This window comes from Canis lupus, chromosome 4, assembly GCF_011100685.1.
Source record: "Canis lupus familiaris isolate Mischka breed German Shepherd chromosome 4, alternate assembly UU_Cfam_GSD_1.0, whole genome shotgun sequence".
Classification (NCBI taxonomy): domain Eukaryota; kingdom Metazoa; phylum Chordata; class Mammalia; order Carnivora; family Canidae; genus Canis; species Canis lupus.
In genome coordinates, this window is record NC_049225.1 from 64,567,347 (window position 1) to 64,586,776 (window position 19,430).

General features: G+C 45.7%; 2 protein-coding genes and 1 long non-coding RNA gene across 11 annotated transcripts in view; 1 reads left to right on the forward strand and 2 right to left on the reverse strand.

Annotated features, from left to right (window-relative positions):
• Positions 1-400: 400 nt before the first annotated feature.
• Positions 401-11,432, reverse strand: ISL1 (ISL LIM homeobox 1). 2 transcript variants are annotated; one of them, XM_038535133.1, is made up of 6 exons: positions 11,109-11,432; positions 9,958-10,147; positions 6,969-7,228; positions 4,823-5,109; positions 3,455-3,622; positions 401-1,398 (listed from the first exon to the last, which is right to left on the reverse strand). In XM_038535133.1, the coding sequence occupies exons 1-6, from the start codon at positions 11,134-11,136 to the stop codon at positions 1,282-1,284; spliced, it is 1,050 nt and encodes a 349-aa protein (XP_038391061.1). In that variant the 5' UTR covers positions 11,137-11,432; the 3' UTR covers positions 401-1,281. The 2 variants fall into 2 exon arrangements, 1 of the variants encoding a protein (XP_038391061.1); XR_005358482.1 differs by lacking the exons at positions 3,455-3,622; positions 4,823-5,109; positions 6,969-7,228; positions 9,958-10,147; positions 11,109-11,432 and adding an exon at positions 3,279-3,394.
• The window catches only part of LOC111095612 (amyloid beta A4 precursor protein-binding family B member 1-interacting protein-like), a 90,821-nt gene continuing 74,788 nt past the window's right edge, over positions 3,398-19,430 (forward strand). For 2 of the 5 annotated variants that reach the window (XM_038535135.1, XM_038535136.1), the window contains exons 1-6: positions 3,398-3,555; positions 4,336-4,523; positions 4,813-5,003; positions 5,436-5,620; positions 8,254-8,358; positions 10,715-11,091. In XM_038535135.1, the coding sequence (XP_038391063.1) occupies positions 5,512-5,620; positions 8,254-8,358; positions 10,715-11,091 (591 nt within the window). In that variant the 5' untranslated portion in view covers positions 3,398-3,555; positions 4,336-4,523; positions 4,813-5,003; positions 5,436-5,511. Of the gene's footprint in view, positions 3,556-4,335; positions 4,524-4,812; positions 5,004-5,435; positions 5,621-8,253; positions 8,359-8,971; positions 9,028-10,714; positions 11,092-13,826; positions 13,883-15,259; positions 15,447-19,430 lie in introns of those variants that run through there. The other 3 variants (XM_038535137.1, XR_005358483.1, XM_038535134.1) reach the window with 3 other exon arrangements.
• LOC102151185 overlaps positions 15,406-19,430 on the reverse strand; it is a 30,800-nt gene continuing 26,775 nt past the window's right edge. Inside the window, exons 2-5 of one of the 4 annotated variants that reach the window (XR_005358485.1) lie at positions 18,256-18,469; positions 18,010-18,117; positions 16,932-17,020; positions 15,434-15,774 (exon numbers count right to left, since the gene is read on the reverse strand). This is a non-coding gene — a long non-coding RNA (uncharacterized LOC102151185). Of the gene's footprint in view, positions 17,043-18,009; positions 18,118-18,255; positions 18,470-19,430 lie in introns of all 4 variants that reach the window. The other 3 variants (XR_005358487.1, XR_005358486.1, XR_005358484.1) reach the window with 3 other exon arrangements.

The following is a 19,430-nucleotide window of genomic DNA, read 5'->3' on the forward strand; positions in this document are numbered from 1 at the left end:
ATTCGCAATAAAATATCACACCTATTGTATGTCAGTTTACCCCATGCACATGCAGTTCTTAATTTCAGACATTTTAATGGCTTACTTGTAAACATATAAAAGAGGGACCCTGGATCACTGCATTTATTTATTTATCTATGCCAAACGTTTATTAGTGAAATAGTCCTGAAGATATAATTCTACATATGGCGCTTTGATTTCACATAATATTTAAGAAAAAAGACAAAACACATAGAATTAGACATATAATTCAAAGACCACGGTATAACCTTTATCTTTTTTTTTTTACTTCAGCAAACAAAAAAAATGTCAAATGACATGAAAAGTGGCAAGTCTTTCGACAATAAATAATAAATTACTTTATAATTTTTGCAATGCAAGAGCAAACAAAAAAAAAAAGTTTCCTTTTTTTTCCTCTTTATTTCCAGAGAGAGAGAAAACAGTCATTTTAACCAATAACTATACACATCTTTGGGGGAAAAGTTCGTGGACAGACACAAGTCAAACACAATCCCGAGACGCTTGTGGCAAAATAGAGGTAACCTTGTTGCAATGCTTTATAAGTTGGTTTTTAAATTTGAATTCAAAAACCTTTAAAGTCGCTTCAGACTTCTTGATAGAGGATGGATCTCAAAAAAAAAAAAAAAAAAAAAGAGGACGACGAAGAAGGGGGAGGGGCAAAAGTAAAAAAGAAACCAGCTACAGGACATGCTAAGAGACCCAGGATTTCAATTAACCCCTTGTTAAAGTCAACTAAAAACATCGCAAACCAATGCAGCTCCACCTTCCTGAAAGGACTCTTTCAGCCAAGGAGGCCAGTTTCTCTTCCTGTTCATTTGCTGGAGCTCCTGTTTGGCAAGGCAATGACCAATATAGAAACAGCACCATTCAGAATAGGATGGACTAGAAAATCTCTATTTCTGCTTTTTCTCTAGATGTGCAGTGAAATGAAAATGCTTTTTTTGAGATCCTTGAATATAAATCCTCTACGTTTTAAAAACGTCTTTTTTTTTTTTTTCAGTACTCCTAAGGTCATTGGATAGCGTATGTTGGGTTTGGGTTTTGTTTGTTGTTTAATTCTAGTAAAATCCCATGATTGTCTTCACAGTGTTGCTACCATATCACCTTGTCATTAAAACAGACTTCGTGCATTTCATGGAGCATTCATTTCTCGATTCAGTTTTCATTGACTGGGTCGTTAAATACTTTTGTTTCGGAGTTCAACATTATACTTTCCCACTTTCTCCAACAGGGAAAAAAATACATCTGAATGAATGTTCCTCATGCCTCAATAGGACTGGCTACCATGCTGTTAGGTGTATCTGGGAGCTGAGAGGACATCGACGCCACTTCACTGCCAGTGGAATTAGAGCCCGGTCCTCCTTCTGAAAAATTCACCTGCATAGAAGGTTGAGAAATGAATAAAGGAGGCTGCGATTGTATTCTTAAAAGGATTATAAGCTCATCATATGTGTATAGGTACGTGCAAGTGTTTTTGTGTGTAGATGGATATGCAGATAAAGATCTACATGTATAACTGAATTTTAACAGGCTTAAAGAAAGCCCACAAAGAAAAGAACTTGAGAAGAAATCCTCTCGCTTTCCCATCTTTCAAGAGATCTCTGTTTTAACTGAAACTGAATTCCCAACATTGTGTTGCGTTAAATTATTTAAGGACAAATGTGTTTCCCACTGTAAAATGGCATCGCAACTCTACCATGCATGCTCGAAATAAAATTATCCTGCTGGCTACATGTTGCCCTGGGAGCAGGCAAGTCCTCAGTCTCCAGGCATCAAAGCCTCTCTTCTTGAGTTGGAAAATCCATAACACACGCTCAGATCGTGTGACAGGAGATTCAGAAGAGGCTCCACAGAACAATGATTAACTCCTCAGAGGGTTCACAGCGTGGGCTTTCTTCCTTGTTGTTGGTCCTGCTGCCTTTTGGCCTTTCTCTCTTTCTCTTTCTTTTTCTCTCTTTAAATCAGGCTCTTCCTTCCGAGAGGAGACCCATATATTATAACGTCATCGCAATATAAATATCTGGCTCCTTCTTTTAAACCGAAAGTATTGTGTTGCTGTTGGAAACCTCTTTCTCCACTCTACCCCTATAACCCCCTCCTGCCTTGGCTTCCCTCCCACTGCTCTCATCTAACACTAAAGTTTTAGAAGGTACAAACACTTGGCTGCCCTGAACCCTCCTCTGACTTGCCTTCTATGATCCAGGTTTTGCTCAAATAACTCATAAGATTACTCTCACTTTAAATAAGTTCTTTTGCCTAATTCCAGAATTTGCCTTCCTTTCTATCCTATTAAACTTTCCCATGGAGAGGTCAAGGGGCTTCTCAAATTTGCCTAGCCTCTAGACTGGCCCACTTACAAATGTAAACCTGGACCAAGTCCTTGTAACCACTGCCTCTGACCTATTACCTAACTGTCACCACAGAGAAAGAAAATGTTCTCCAGGTAAATGTGAGGGTAAAAAACTAACCTCAACTAAAGTTTTACTTCCAAAGAAAGAAACAAGTTTTTAGAATAGATCTGGTTTTACAGAAGAAAATTCTACAGGACCGTTGACTATTTAAGAAAAAAGTAGGTGTATATATGCCATATCACTAAGTATATATATATAATACTCTTGTTTATCTGGACCCTTAAGCCTTTTGTAGGCATATGGTGAGTTAATTTTCACTTCTCTGGATGTATGAAACATACTAATGCTAACAGGTTTTTACGTGTTGTCTCTGATTGGTAGAACTCATGTTCATTTGGCTATACATGCCCCACAGTATGAGACTGTGCATAACATCTGAACTCATACACTTAAAATGTTAAAGTAATCCTACATTTTAGATTAGGTTGGTCCCAGAAAGGGGTATTAATAACAGAAAGTATCCATCATGTCTTTAAATAACTGAACTCTTTATTGATATATTTGAAAATCATACCCACACAGGTGCCTGCTGCTCATTGATAATAACATTGATTATGTCTTACAACATCGGTTATTAACATAAACAGCTCAATTTAGGTCTTTAAATACACCATTCTCTAGGAGCGGAGGAGAGAGTAAATTTACTAATTGCTGATCAAAATGACAAGGTCTTCTAAAAGTCCCTTCCAGCTCTAAAAGTCTAAGATACATGATTTTGCAACCCTGTACACCTTCCTATGCATGTCTAGTTAATTAGACACCTTGGAAGTTATCCCTCAAAGCGGGCCCAGTTGAGAAAAAATTCAACCTATATGGTCAAATTATGAACTCAGAGAAAGGACTCACAAGAAGTTTGTTTCCCTTGAGCGCTTGTCTCCTCTTCGCCAAGCCTCCTTCATCTCTCCCCAGCCTTGGGGCCAAGGAAGCACCCTCCCCTCGGAATCTTTCATTGTGTGACAGTTAAACCAGAATCTTCTTTTTGTTAGAGATTCAGCTTCCTCACTCTGAGAGCTGACACTTACCAGTTGCTGAAAAGCAGGCTGATCTATGTCACTCTGCAAGGCGAAGTCACTCAGTACTTTCCAAGGCGGCTGGTAACTTTGCACCTCCACTGGGTTTGCCTGTAAGCCACCATCGTGTCTCTCTGGACTGGCAGCCACCATGGGAGTTCCTGTCATCCCCTGGATATTCTGTGAATAGGCCCCCCCAATCCCAACACGTTAATGACCAAACTCCCTCCCTCCATTGTCCGCAGAGGCTAAGCAAATATACCCTAGCATTATCTTATCTATATAGTGGCCACTATTGACTCAGTTAATCTGCTGCATGTATGGATATTAGCCAGAGGGTTTCTTTTTTTTTTTTTTTTTATTGTATTTTGTTTTTCTGCTTCTGTGGGTGGGACTAGTAGGTCTGCTTGGAACTTACTAAATTAATATCTATTCTGACTTTCTCCTTTCCCTTTAAATCCACATTTTATCTCAGTTCCTCCCATCTGCCTTCACAGGCGGTAGTGTCACAGGGGCAGAAAGCTGCAGCCTCTGGACATGGTGGGTTTTCTGGGCCATTTCAGTTACACTTTCTACAGGCAAAGGCACTTCTCTTCACAGAGCCAACCCCCACCCCCAAGCATTTGGGTCTGGCTACTATTGTGCTACTACCAACTTAAAAAGTGCCCCGGCACAGGCTTGGCTGGCCTGCCAAGTTTAATGACAGCAGGGGTTTTATGGGATTTAAAAATAGGGCTGAAGCGGTAAAAAGAAAAGAAAGAGAACCTCTTTAGTTTAACTCAACCAGAAATCCTGGTGGAGTGGGTGCTGCCATGGGCTTGGGATGACAGTGGATAATAATATCTCTGGAGGCCTGGACTTGAACTAGAGTAGAGGGTGTCCTATCTTCGCAGGTCACCTTGGTGGATCTCACTGGTCTGAAGGCACTGAGGCAGGCCTTGTCAAGATTCAAGCAACACACCGAGGGGGTCCACCGCCAGGACGACCCACCCATCCACCTCTGAATTAGACAAGGAGCCAAGGAGGTGTCTCTCTCTCTCTGGTGCCTGAGGAACTGACAACCTGAATGCTGTCAGAAAGGGTCAGGCCTTGCTGCCCCCTGCTCAGCAGTGCAGGAGTGTTTGCTGGTGGGGGACAGGTTGAAGGGCACAAGCCCACTCACATGGGCTGGGGGTGGAGGTACAGGGCTCTACACTGGGCCCTTGCCAGTTGCTTCTCCCCTGGGGCCTGGGCCTGGCTAGAGGAGGTAAGGGGCTGCTGGCTTTTGCTTTTAAGCAGGAGGGAACCCACTTGCAGGCCAACCTAGGCAGCCCTTTGCACCTCGTGCATTTGCTCTGCTCCCCACTCAAGTTCCATATCCCCGGTCCCAGGGCCACTCACAGTTTTGTCATTGGGCTGCTGCTGCTGGAGCTGCTTCATCATGATGCTCCGCTTCTTGTCCTTGCACCGCTTGTTTTGAAACCAGACCCGGATCACACGAGGGCTAAGGCCCGTCATCTCCACCAGTTGCTCCTTCATGAGTGCGTCTGGCCTGGGGTTGGCGGCATAGCAGGTCCGCAAGGTGTGCAGCTGCTTCTCGTTCAGCACAGTCCGAACACGGGTGGTCTTCTCTGGCTGCTTGTGGACGTGGGGCCGCAGGGCTGGCTGCCTGGCAGAGATGGGCTCGGCTGCGAGGCAAGGGACGGCAAGGGGCGCGGTGAGCAGCGAGCGCAGGCCTGGGTGGCTCGCCCTCACAAGCTGCTCCCAGACAATGGCCAGTGCTTTGCAGCCACGACAAACAAAGCAGGGGGTGGCAGAGGTGGGGATCAGGGAAGCAAAAGGGAGAATAACATCTGGCTCTCCAACCTGAGAGGTCAATGCTGAGTAATTCAGGCTCAGAACGCAGCCTCCACCCCTGCTCTTATCAACATAGCCTTAGCAGAGGGGCGCACTTCTCTGGGGCAGCACTGTTCAGCATTGTTTCTCCTCCCTCTTTGCCCGTCCTCATACCCAGACTGGTCCCAGGTTACAAGAGTACCCACCGCCTCCAGACTCCTGGACAACAGCCACAGACTGTACATGGGAAGGAAATGCAGAACACCCCAGTGTCAGCCAGAGACACTATACAAGCCGGGAGGTCTCTAATGCAAAGGTCAAAGAGAATTCTGACAGAAAGCCTTGAACTTCAGTTCAGAGAGGGTAATCAAGCCACGGAGCTAAAGAAATTCAGTATTTCAGCCAAAACTCCCGTCCTTGATCTTTCCACTAAATCTACCTGGCTGTTCATGAGATGGACTGACCCAGTACAAAGGAAAACCGAAACTGTTGAGTTGCCTGGGTTCGGGACAAATGACAGCTGGGGAGAGTTCTGTCTCCTGACTGCCTCCCAATATTTCCATCTCTTCTGTGTTTTCCCACAAAGCCGAGCACAGGTTGCACAGAACTGAAATTGCCATTCTGTCTTTGCCCCTGTGCAAGCTAGTCGTGTACCCCCCCAGAACAGAAGCCTTACAGCTTCTGAAAAAGCAGAGTGCACAGATCTGTGTTTCCTCTCCGTCAGTGTTTAGCGAGAATTGATACTTTAATAATGCCCCAGGTAGATCTATTCCTGAGCGGTAGAGGTACTTCCCTTATTCCTGAAGGGAAGTAAGGTTTTGGAAACACTGTCTGCCTCCTCAGGGAAGGCCTCCTCGTGGCCAATCTTGCTGAGTTTCTACTCTCCTTCTCCCTGAAAGGGCTCTCTGAAATGTATGGTACAAATCCCGCACTTCTCAGGACCCCTAGGGTCAGGTCAAAACCTACTGGGTCAATTTAGTGTTAGGGCGACAGGCCTGAAGATGAAATTCTCACCAAATCACACAGAATGAATGGTTTAAAGAGGCAGGCTCCCTTTAAAAGGCAATTACTGCAGATTAGCTTGTTGACAGTTTTAAATTACAGCTCTGCGCAATGGCCTGCAGTTATTGAGACTGTATCTTTTCACATCCACTCTTTCACAAAAGGATAAAAATAAATTTTAAAAATATTTCAGAGTGTGGGGCAGTTGCAAGGAAAAAGGATTTGAAAGACTAAATGACTTAGGGCCACCTAAGCTTCCTTCATTGGGTTAAAGGAGGAAGCTCCGGGGGCCCAGAGCTCCACCCCTTTAATTAGGCAGCGGCAGGAAGACTACCTGGCGGGGAGCTGAAGCCCATTTTCAGTAAGCCCCGGTTTGGAGGCCAAGGTAAACTGGAAGTACTGTTTGGACGTGTGTATACACGTATGCACAAGTGGTGTACATTCATGTGTACGCATATTTAGATGCGTACAGGTGTGCTGGGGAAGGGGAGTCTGAGGAGACAGTAAGTGCACCGAATCTTGCGCAAAAGAGCGAAGTCCAGGGCAAACTGCTCCGAGAACACTTCCCCTGGCTGTGGGCCGCAGCCGCTGCCGCAGCCACTGCCCCGTGGCTACCAGGGGTGCCGCGGGGGCCCGCGCACTGGCCGGGCCGTGCTGGTCCAGCCCAGCGCCAGCCTCCCCCGGCGGCCTCCCTCCGGGCAAGGAGTACCTGCCATTTGCAGCGGCCGCGCTGGGTGCAGAGGGCTGAGCGGGTCGCCGGCGCCCAGGCTGGCCCTCTCCACCACGTCGTGGTCCGCGCGGCAGAAGAGCCCGTCCTCCCGAAGCGCGAACTCGTCCCCGGGGATGAGCTGACGGCTGCAGGCCACGCAGCGGAAACACTCGATGTGGTACACCTTGGAGCGGGCGCGCATCACGAAGTCGTTCTTGCTGAAGCCGATGCTGCACTTGGCGCATTTGATCCCGTACAACCTGAGCGCGCGGCCGGCCCGGGGCGGGGAGACAAACACGGAAAGAGGGGATCACTTTAAGCCGGCACTGCCTCGGCCCGAGATTGCTGAGGACCCCCGGCCACACGGGACCCTGAAATCTGCATTGGCCGACCAGCTGGGAATGGGCGGAAAGAAATCATTTGGTTTCTCCCTCTTCTCCTTCTGGTCTTTTATCCTCCCTTTCCTTTCTTATGAACCTCTGTGTCTCCGTCAGTACCTCCTTAATTCAGAATACCCCTAAAGTAAAAATGTTGGACGGGTTGGAAACCTGGACCTCTGTTCTAGCCCCGGCCCAGGGTAACCCTTGCAGCTCTTTGCAGAAAGGAGGCAGGGGGGACTCTAGTAGCCACTGGCCCCACACTTTTGCCTTCCTATCCCCCAATTTCTGCTGCTAGAAATGTCTCTAAAACTGCTACAAAAAGTCCTTCCAAGAGAAAAAAGAAAGGTTAGGGGATGAGACTGTCACCCCACTCATTTGTAAATATACAGAGATGCACAACAGAGTAACAAAATGAAACCTCTGAGGGTTTCCAGATTCCCCTTCTGCACAATAAGCACGTTGCAGTTTTTCCCCCAACTAAAGATTTTTTTCCTCGGGCAACAATGTTAACAGAAAGTTTCCTTTCCATTCTTCCTTTTATTATTATATTGAAAATCTGCTCCTGCTCCCTCAATCTTTTACAAGTTGCTGAAGCATCTACCTCTATTTCAGTTTGCTTGAGAATCATGACCACCCAGAAAAATGAAAAGACTCACTTCTAAGGGTTTTCTTGCTCCTGATCTTTCCTACAAAGGGACAATCCTTGTAGGTTCCACCTAGGCAGCACTGACCTGCCCCCTCCCCCCCTGTGTATCGGTAATAACAGAAGCGGGGGCATTCCTACAAATAGAATCCAGGAGAGGAAAAGATCCACACGAGGTGGAGGGAGGGCACCTCTCTCCCCAAAAGGAAGAAGGGCATTCAGAAATCTAAATAGTCTCTGTGTTCTGCTTTTACAACTATAGGAGTTCAAAGGGGCACACGCACACAACCGAGAGAGACTGAAGGGGAAAAGGCAAAAGCTATCGGCTCCTTCTATAAATGTGTACGCAAGAATTGGCTACGTGAAGGTCTGTATGTAATTGAGCAAAACACTATCTCCACAGGAGGAAAGATAGTCCTAGAGGTGCAAAGTGAGCTCTCCCTCTCTAGAATCTTGAGTTCACACACTAATCAAGTAAACAATGAAAACAGCTCATTTGTCAGAGGTTAGAAGGTAGATTCAAAAGTTTTTCCTCCCTCCGCCTACTCTATGTGAGATCTTCCATTTCATAGGATGAGGACTTTACCTTGCCTGTGACCAAACAATTTGGAAAATCCCTCCCCTTCCTCCAGTTCCCCACTTCCCCTATTTCCTCCCACTGCCCCCCCTCAGCAAAGTATTAATAAACCCTTACATGCACTGTTCAGTTTTACCTATCAAGATTATACTCTCTATTTCATGATTTTACAAGACGAAAAAGTGCTGGACACTAGACAAACAAGTAAAAATTGTGACTGCATACTTAACTCTTGACTAAACTTTAAGTTCTCAGCTCCAGAAATTCTATGCCTTACAAAAGCTAATTACTTGTTACTAGCCACTGGAGACATTTAAAAAGTATATAATATTTTGATATCATTTAACAGAATAGAGAAGGTGTTATCTCTTGTTTGTTATTAAAACAATAAAATTTTCTTTAGGAAGTCTACTGGTTTCCTAAGGCAGAAGATGGAATTTCTGCCGTACATATACACAGGTCAGAGAAAATTTGAGATTTGTGAAGCATGAACTTTAGGCATAGAATAAACTGGAAGAAAAAAAAAAAAAACTCAGAATGTTCCCTGTGTGGTTTTAGTCTTGTCAGTATGGGCAATTCGCTCATTTTATCAGTTACCAGATTTTAATGTGAGAAAGGAAGCTGTTCAATTATCTAAATATACCAATTGTTCGTAGACAGATGATGGGCAATTTGATCTGCTCTGTCTAATTCATCAGCTCAGATAAGATAAGAAAGAAAAGATAGTCAGATGTCACCAAAGGGTTAATATTTAAAAAGATTAAATTTCCGGTCTTTTTGCAGGGAGTATTTGGGTTGGTTTTGAAATTTTCCAAGAAAGGACTCTTACCCTAAAAGTAAAGGGGGCAATATTTCTATTTGCACTTTCAAAGTGCACTTCTAAAAATCCTTAGGTCAAACTTTTATTTCGCCTATTGCATTGACATCTCCACAGAATTTGTCAATTACTAACAGAATACTGAACTATTGAAATAAATTAATGAACAGAGAAAAACACTGCACTGTACGATACAATAAAAACCAACCTTTCAAAAAGAAAGTTTAGAAACCCCAAGTTATCCATCTTTAAATTTCTGCTTGTTTGTTTTGGGAGGGGGAGGGTGAAAGAAGAAAATAATTTGAGCATCGCCAATTCCAAGAGCAATTAAACAAGCTTCAACGCCACCCAATTTACGAAAGCCACTACTGAGTTTGTGGGGTCCCCCCCCCCCCTAAAAAGTGGAATAAACAGAATAGTTTAATTTGTGCAACGTCCTTAAAGATAACTTTTGCACACTGGACCCCACTAAGGCAAACTTCACAAAAAGACAAAGCTACATCAAATACTTAAAAAGGAGTAGGGAGAGACAGGGAACTCTCAGAGTTAGGGAAGCAATGTAAATGGCGTACCTGATATAATCTCTTTTACAGTAGGTTTTCCCATCTCTAACAAAGCACGTACAGCTCTCGTCCAAATACTGATTACACTCCGCACATTTCAAACATGCCGCATGCCATTCCAAATCCGGAGAAACCCTCAGAATATACTGATCGTGAATTTGATTGCCGCAACCAACACATAGGGAAATCAGACGTTTTTCTGAAATGAAAATAAATACATGATTGACTAACCGTTTACTTCCTACAGAGATAAACACACTTTTAGTGTCGTTCTCTTATAGGGCGTACTCTGGGAGGTTTTTTTTTTTTTTTTTTTTTTCTTCTTCCTTCTCCTTCCTTTCTTTCTCTCTCTCTCTTTTAAAGAGTATTGCACTTTGGGATGGTAATTGAAGTGTGCCATCAAAACCCTGACTCATTTTAAAAAGGAGGTGGAATATATGTAAAATGCAGATTTGAATAGTCTTACATTTGTAAGCCTAGCACGCAATCAAACCCGTTCATTTTGTATTTCTTGCCCCCCCCCCCAACCACCACCACCCCTCCTCCCTCTTTGCCGTAATCATTGGGAAAGATTATGGAGAAGTCAAGTCAAAGAAAAGGTTTTGACTAGCAGCGTTAAGGGAACGCTTATATTTTCCACGAAGCATGCTCTTTAATAGCACATAGGGCTGGATATTGTTAGCAAGAGCAGACATCAATACAGTTGTCACTCGTTCTCTTTTGCAAGTCTAATGCTAATTCACATCTCCGGGTATTGTATGTGCAGGCGGCACCTTTTGCAACAGAATAACCTCCTCGGAGAGCTCCGGGGCCCCGAGGAGGAAACCACCGCCCAGCACCAGCAGTAGCGCTCGGGTCCTGGAGCGCGCACGGGCGAATTCAAACGCGAGGCACGAGCAGTTTCCCGAAGATCGGAACCGACAGCAAGCATGCAGGCGTGGCGGCAAACGAGAGCAAGCCACCTTTCCTCCTCCTCCTCCTCCTCCTCCTCCTCCTCCTCCTCTTCCTCCTCCTCCTCCTCCTCCTCCTCCTCCTCCTCTCTCTCTCTCCTCTCTGCAGGCAGCGACTCCAACTCGGACGAGCTCCTGGCCCCCGTGCCTGAGAGAGACCCCCGCACAAGAACAGCACACCGAGCCCCGCAAGGTAAAATAGCCTCTTACTTTTTGGTGGATCTCCCATGTCTCCCATATCTGTAAGAGGGAGTAATGTCCACAGTGAAATGGTGGTTGTACAGTTGGTGACCAGCCCACAGAGAGGATGCTGGAGCTGTGGCTAAGTGGGAGACAGTGGCGCGTGGGGCTGCCAAGGCTCGGGGGGCCGCTGCCCGGCTGCGCCGCGCCCTCGCGGGTCGGGGAGTCCAACTTAAGCCGGCGGAGCTGGCGGAGCAGACGCGCTGCGGCGGCGGCGGACTCGGCGCGGCTCGGGCACCTCTCTTCCTTATCTCTTACTCAAACTTCTCGGCTCCAACTCAGCTCCATCGCCATTGGTCTGACGCTGCGCGCGGGGACGTCAGGCGAGCGCCGCGCCCATTGGCTGCGGGGCGCGCGGCGCAGCTGTTCTGATTATCATATTTCAGCCTCGCCGCCGCCGCGCGCCACTGACCGCTCCGAGAGCCCGCGGGAGAGGATTAGGGCTCCCGGCCCGGGCCGCTCGCTCCGGGCTCGGGCGGCTCCCTCGCGGGGCTCGGGCGGCCCGGCTGCGCTGGCTCGGGGCCTCCCGCTCCTGCTCCTGCTCCCCCTCCGCCTCCCGCGCCCCCTCCCCGCGCCCGCCCCTCCCTCCCTCCCTCCCTCCCCTTCCCCCTCCCGCGCTCCTTCCCGGCCGTGCCGCCGGCGCCCCCGCCGCCCGCCGCCCGCCGCCCGCCGCGCCGCTCCTCCGCCCTGCGCTCCTGGGCTCCCCGCAGTCCGGCCGGCCGTGCTGCGCGCGGGGCGCTTTTCTGCCGCCGGTGGCGAGTGGCTGGTGGGTAGGTCTTGCTGCCGACGAGGCCCTTCCAGGGCTCTAGGAAAGGGGGCGGCTTGGAACGACGGGCCGCTCGGCTCGCTGTGGTCCCGCGCTGTAGCTCACAGCGCCGGGCGCGGCGCGGCTGGGCCGCCGGGGAGGGGGAGTTCCCGAACTGGCTGCGCGCGGCGCGCAGGGAGCTGCCGCCCAAGGGCGAGAAGAACCGGGAACCGCACGAATAAGCCCAGGGGCATGGCTCTCTCAAGCTACCCCACTCCTCCGTTAACCACCGACCTCAGAGCACCCCCCCCCCAAAAAAAAAAAAAAAAGCTAGGGTGGGAGGTGAAGAGCGCTTCTTGCGTTAAGCGGAGAATCGGGTTGGGCGCACACAGGTAAAACCAAGTGGACTCCGCGGGCTCCTCTCTCCTCCTAACGGCCCCTGAGGTCTGCTTTTGCAGTTTGGCCCTGGAATGTAGCAGCGCACTAACCCAAAGCCAAAGCCTGAAATGATCTTCCAGGAGTGAAAAAGTTCGTAAAATTATCTGTATATATATATATGTATATATATATATATATATATATCCTGTCCAGTTCCTCTCTCTGCTGGCCTCCTCCCCTTTTGTTTGTAAGCAAACGTGTGCAATTCGCTGGTGGTGTTTCGGCAATTATAAGGACCGTTCTCCATGTCTCTCTAGTCTAGAGAGTAAAAAAAAAAAAAATGTGTTAGTCTAAGGGAGCGAGTTAGGGAGGAATCTAATACTGAAGGGCAGTGAAATACCTGTTTCACTTCACCGGGTTTGTTTATCTGATAATTTTCTCTCTCTCGGGGAAACAACCTGGAGAGAGAAGAACCTTGGCTCCAACTCGCGGGGAACCTTTTCCAATAATTTCTGACACGTACCCGTCACCTTTTACAGTCTCCCCAAAACAAAGTCACAGGGAAGGCCACGAAGAACACCCACATGTCTCCCAAAGCTTCTAAATAGACATCCCTTATCTAAAGTGACTGCCAGTTTTCTCTTAAAATGTCCACAAACCCAAGCAGTAGAAGGCGTAATTTCGGTGTCTTGCTGCCTGGGGAAAAAAAAAAACCCAGTTGGGTTAGGAAACTCCTTTCTTTGTACTTCTCGCCAGATCTAACCCTTGATAAGAGCTGTGAGCTCTCAGCTGGCCTCAATGGCTCCGTTTGCATGTATATGCTTTTCCAGAGTGCAAAAGAAGCTAAGGTGTTTGAGTTTCCTCCTGACCTAGCTGGGCTTTACCAAGAACACGTATCTGTTTCATTTTGTTTTCTCTCAAGGAAGAGTTTAACTGGATCTCATGCCTTCTGTTTTTATTATAAGTTATATCAGTGTGTGTGTGTGTCTAAAATTGAAAGTTGGAATAGACACATAGGTGGATAAATGTATCAATTTTTTTTTTTGTTTAAAAATCTGTTTTCTTTAAAGTTTCTAGCCTCCCGGTATTACATGCATGGAGCCCTTTGTCAGGCTGCTTTTGCAAAGCTGATCCTGGTAATCAAAACACGAAGCAAGTCTTCCCGGTATAAGGGCATGTTTCCCTTATAGATAATGAAGTTGACTCCAGTTTTTTTTTTTTTTTTTTTAAGATACCATTATAATGCCGGAAAGTAAATAGAGGATTTTAGCCAATCATATTCCCTTACGCCACCTTTATAACATGGAATTAAACAGAAGCTGCCAGAAGCCTGATGACATATTTGAGATCCACAAAACGCCCTCACTATCCATACTCCTTCAAATCAGTCACATACACAGTGTGATATTTTAACTTCCTAAACTAATAACCTATTCCTAAGAATTACTGCCCTTGATGGTAGCAATTCCAAATAGAAAAGCTGGCATGTGGCTTGGAGGAAAACCTTTACTCATGGGTAATTTCATCGTAATGGTGAAGACAATTTTTTTTTCCTTCTTTTTCAGCCTTCATTGTTATTGTAACCAAGAATTTTCTTGATAAGTTCCTAAGCTGATAAGAGGTAAAGCTCATGCAGAAGATACTCTCTGATAAAGGGAGAAATTAGAAGGAACCCAATAATATATTGTTCCATGATGGATGTGCTCTGAAGTTCTGTGTCTACTGCTAATACATTTTGCATCAGAATCCAAGTTAGGGGAGCAGTAATTTTTTCACTTCACCTGAAAGTTCAGATATGACCACAGATTATTCTCCTCTTTCCTTAGCTGATTGCTACATGTGCATTTAACACATCGAATATATCAGTAAAAAAAAAATGTGTAATGTTTTTATAGAACACAACAAAATGTGATTAGCAATATTTTCCCCCAGTACTTGATCACAGGAGCGACCTCTTGTGTTCGAAGGGGAGATTAGAACTTCTCCCTTCTCCTGACAAAAATGGACTTATTTTGACCTTTACACGTTCTGTTAGGTCAAAAATACATCTTTCAGAACAGCAGTTGTGTGAATCCCCTGCTGTGAGCTCCTCTATTAATGAGAGAAGAAGAATATTAGTAGTTTCTAAGTATAGTTCCGATTACCTCCAGGACACCTCAATATACTTCACAGTGTCTTTGAATATAAAAGGTATGCTGAGATTTAGTAAGTTCCACTTGAGTCTGTGGTGTCTGCCCACGTGCACTTGTACGCACCTTCCAAAATACAGTTATTACACCTAAAACTCCTGGTGGGCTCTTAAGCCCAAGTATTTGTGTGCTGTTACGTTCTCTGCTTTGAAATTTGAACATTCCACATCAAACTTAATGCCAGATACAGAATCCTGAACAAATATGTTCTCAGGCTACTTTTCAAAAATCTAAATAGGTTTTAATTGCAATTGAAAAGTGTTAATCACACATTTAGAAAGTATCTATTCCCGAACTGGCAGATATAAGGAATTTTTAAGTCCGTTATTTATGAAATTATGTACAGAAAAGGAAAAAGCTTTTTCCTTCCTCAATAACCAAGATTGGGAAGGAAAGAGGGTTTTGATCAGCTGTCTCTGAAATATGGATTTCTTTGGGAACTTCTTCCCAGGGAGGTGAAACTCTCTTTAGCCTACATCAGAATCGGGTTTGAAAGAGTAGTATAATAATTGGGCTGTCAGTTTCCATGAAAAAAAAATTATATATATATATATACATATATATATCATATCTTTTCTGATATCCAAAAAACATGTAATTTGGAGGTCAAAATCAACATTCACCTCAGAAGTTAGGTATGGAATATATGTATATGTACTCTGTTCCTCTTCTCATTTTTACTTTTTCAGTGTAATCTTATTCACGTAGAATAAGGCTATATAAACCAGTATCTTAAATCATATCCAATCATTTATATTCCACCGAGAATGAGGGTGTGTGTGTTTAGAGCCAATTCGCCCCTCTTCCAGTTGTTTTATAGGTGGTGGCTTACTGAGGATGAATCATGAGAATCTGCACTCAAATTTCAGAGGAAAAGGGAAGAGATCTTATTTTGAACCATCGGGTTTGAAATGATTGTCTCTCTTTTAATTGTCCATTAAGAAAATACAAAGCAATGATAATAATAAAGGCAGTTGTTAACCACCACAACAACCACCACCCTTCAGTTGTGATTCTCATTTTATTGACCAAGACTCCTGCTGCAAATGTGGTTTCCTTGAGTGTCAATTGCTTTATTAACCAGTTGAAACAAATCTGGGGATGAATTAGCAAGTATCTTCTTCTGCAAGCTGAAGTGTGTTTCTGGGTTCAGGTGGCTGTTTCCGTCACCGACGTTCCGGATATTCTTTACTGGCAGAGGCAGCCCGGGAGGCAGCGTTCCTGTGCGGTCTGCTGCTCGGTTACCAGCCGAGATAGAATTCCACGCTCCCGGCGGCGGGGAAGCCACAAACCTCAGATCGGTCTTGAGAATGTGAGGTTCGCTCTTCATTGCAGGGAGGAGTTCGACCAGTGGAGGACAGAAATTTGTACCCTTCATTTAAAATTGTGCTTCTGGAAATACTATGATCGCACAAAAGTGGCTAGTAATGTCAGGTTAAATCTTTTTCTTCCCCCCCTTTTTTAGGGAAGGGGAGAGTGTTTCTTTTTTGTTTTTGGGACTGTCAGTGATTAGGAACAGGTAATTTTTAACTTGCTGGGAGTTCTGTGTGGAGCCCAAGTTGGAGCCAGTGAAGGCAATGTGCTGACTGGGAGGTTCTGGCCCAAGGACGCTCTGAAACCTACATCTGGCAAAGCTTTCCTTAAATGTATCGGATTCTCATGGGAGTAGTTGGGAATCTGGAGAAGAGAGAAACCTTTATCTCTCAAGTCTTGGACGAGTAGCCTGAAAGCTAACATATCTGCACTGAATCTAGCAAAACGGGCCCACCCGAGCTCTCAGGAAACCGGGAGCAAGTTAACTCAGTCGAGTTGATCAAATGACATTCCTTCTGAAAGAAATGACACCCTGTCCCCCACTACAATTTTGTCCAACGGGCAGCTCTGACTTTAGCGCCAAAGGATTGATTTCCACCGCCTGCTGGAGGTTTACTGGGAACGAGTGGAGGAGGGGAGGCGAAGGTACCTTGGAGGAGGTCAAGAGGAGGAGGAGGAGGAGAAGGAGGAGCAGCAGAAAATTACCAGCCAAGCGGGGGAGGGAATTGGAAGCCCGGAAATCTATCAGGACGCCTCAAATAACCTTCCCTTAGCCTCAGAATTCAGCGCTCAAAAATCAGCCTCCTAGCAAGGTGTCCTGGGCTGGAGTCCTCGGGTGGGTTGCGGAGGTGATGTCAAGAGTTATAGCTACTTTCTATGAATTAACCTAGTGGCTAAACTGTCAGGGCTGTTTAGAGTAGCTGAGAGATGTGTGGGGCAGGGGCTGTTTTTAAGGGGAGGGGCAATCATTGGTGGCATCTACAAGTAGACTCTGAGGGAGGATGGGAAGGTGGATTTGGGGCTAGAAAAAAATCTTCAAATCCTAGTAAGTGGTTGATCAGTTCGAGAGATTTTAGCGAGAATTTTGAAGACTGCCGTCTGCTTCTACTCCTCGGACGGACGTGATGGAGAGGATGGAGCTCTGGGCGTCTTTGCGCTTACAATTACCTGCGCCTCCGGATCCAGTCGGTTAAGAAAACTACTCAATTTTGTGAGACTTCAGGTTCAGAGACGGATTGGCCCTGCTACTCCACCTGCTAAATACCGAGAAAGGGGGCTCTGGAGACGACCCGTTCCAGAAAGAATGCCACTTGATCAGCTCAACTGAGTTAGTGACTTGCTCGGGAAAGGGTTAGGAACGCCTTCCCTGCCCCCCCCCGCCCTCCCCGCGCAGCTGCGCGGCGGGCGCCCAGGGCAACCTGCCCACCCCAGGTAGCCTCTCCGCCAGGGCCCCGGAACTCCGGTGCTGTGGCTCTTTTCGGGCGCAGACCCCTGCGATCAAGTGCCTGGTATTGCCTAGAACCCACACCCTTCCGTGTTCAAGCACATATGGTTCTAGAAATTTAGCTTAGCCCGGGTCCCGGGATAAGAGAAGCCTGAAACAAAGAGACGCACCACCCCCGCCCCCTCCGGATCCCCTGGGCCTCGTCGTCCCTCCAGGGTTTCCAATTGGCCAACCCTCTAGTGGGACCTTCACCCCCACTCCCCAGTGTTCTGCGCTCAAGGGCATTCTTCGATTCCATCTTCCCACTGACAAAAGAGGAAAAATAGAACTGGATCTACCCCCTTGCCTTCACTCCCCCCAGACCTAAGGACAAGAGCAGCTGCATGCAGACCTCTCTGCTCCCCAGGTTGGCGAGCGCAGCCCCTGGAGAGGCCGCTCAGGTCCTTAGTGTGAATTTCCTTGCCACCCGCCTTTGGGACCAGAGCCCGGGCTGGCCTCCGACGCGCGGTGGTGGGCCCAGGTGGGGACGTGAAGGCAAAGGTGAATCCTGTCGCCCGCGGCTCCGCTCCTTAAAGGAGGACGGGTCCCCGCGGGCCACCTGGGGGCCGTCTGCTGGGGGACCTCCCAACCTGCTGAAGGCGAGAGTGGAGAGAGAACGCTCAGCCCCCGCCCGTGGCCTCAGAGATGCAACCCTCTGGGGAAGGTTAAGGCTCCAGGTCGCTCCCTTCTCCGCTCGCGCTTCAATCTCCCGGATTTCCCTCCAAATGAATGCACTCGTGAAAAATGAAAGAATCAAGGTACCATTTTAATTGCTTCAGACCCGGTCGCATCACCTCTTCGTGCCAGCTCCTGAGGCTCAACTTTCTCCGAGTGCCTACATTCCAGAAAATTGTAAGGACAGCATTCCCCCTGCGTCGGGAAACGACAGTATACTTATTAGTCCACAACCCTTAGAGAATAGTTTAATTCTTAATATCGTCCTCAAAATATAGACACCTCAAAGTATTAGTTGCCCCCCCCCCTTTTTTTCAAGTTTATTCTACTCACTTTGTGTTGCAAACGTTGAATTGGAAAACAAGAGAGAAACCCCGCAGCGTAGATTCACTTCTGTGCTCCGCTGTCAGGCGGGGGACTCGCCTGGGCTGATTAGCAGAGAGACGGGCTCCTTTGTTGATTTAAGAGTTCACCAGCCAAGACGTAACAATTACCTTGGTGCCTTTTCTCAGTTGTCTGTTGTTGACTTCTATCTGCAGTGCCTCCACTGTACAAAATTAGATCCAAAAAAAGAAAATAAAAAAAAAAATTTAGTGAAAATATAATAATAGTAATACAGGTCTATTTTAACTGGCTTTATTTATAGATTGTCTATATCTCACATCTATATGAAAGATATCAAAAGTGTATAGCACATCTTTTATGTATAATTTGTTATAATTATATGCTAATGTAACATCATTTTTAAAAGTTAATGCTATAAAGCAAAGTTTGAAATGCTATTTCTTCTACACATAACACCCTCTGTCCAAAAAATAATAATAATAATAATTAGCAGGCTTAAAATTGATATTCAGAGGTGTTTCTATAGAGAACAAAATCCAAAACTTTGAGAACAGAAATCCAATGAAATATGATGATGGTACATATCTAGGTCGTACAGATTAATACCCTGAGTAAATACTCTCCTGTTTTGCACAATCTCATTTTATCTTAGTTGTGCACTTAAAATTTGTATTTTATCATTTAACTCTTCTGAAATATCTGATCCTGTCATATCAGCAAGGAATAAAATCTGAAAAAGTCATCAATAATGCTTAAGGAATTATTAAATAACTTTTGTGCTTTGACGATATTGTGTCCTCTTTATTTAAATGTAAATATTACTATGTTAAACTTAATTTAACTGAATAATATAACAAGATAATATCACCCCATCATAATTTACAAGAAATTAATATAAAGTAAAAGAGCAAGTGTAAACTTCTTTCCATAATGGCTAGTTAGGGTTTATTATCAAAATATAGTAATAATAATAAGAATCATATTGTAACAAATATGTAGCTATCCACTCTCCTATCAGAGTGTTTGATCTAGTTGTAAAAACATTGAACTATTATTATGTGATGTATGGTCTCACTTGAATGTAGCTAAATTGATGTTTTGCCATATTTTAAGAGTCTGTTCCCTACTCCCTAGATACATGTAACAGCCTAGAAAGATCGCTG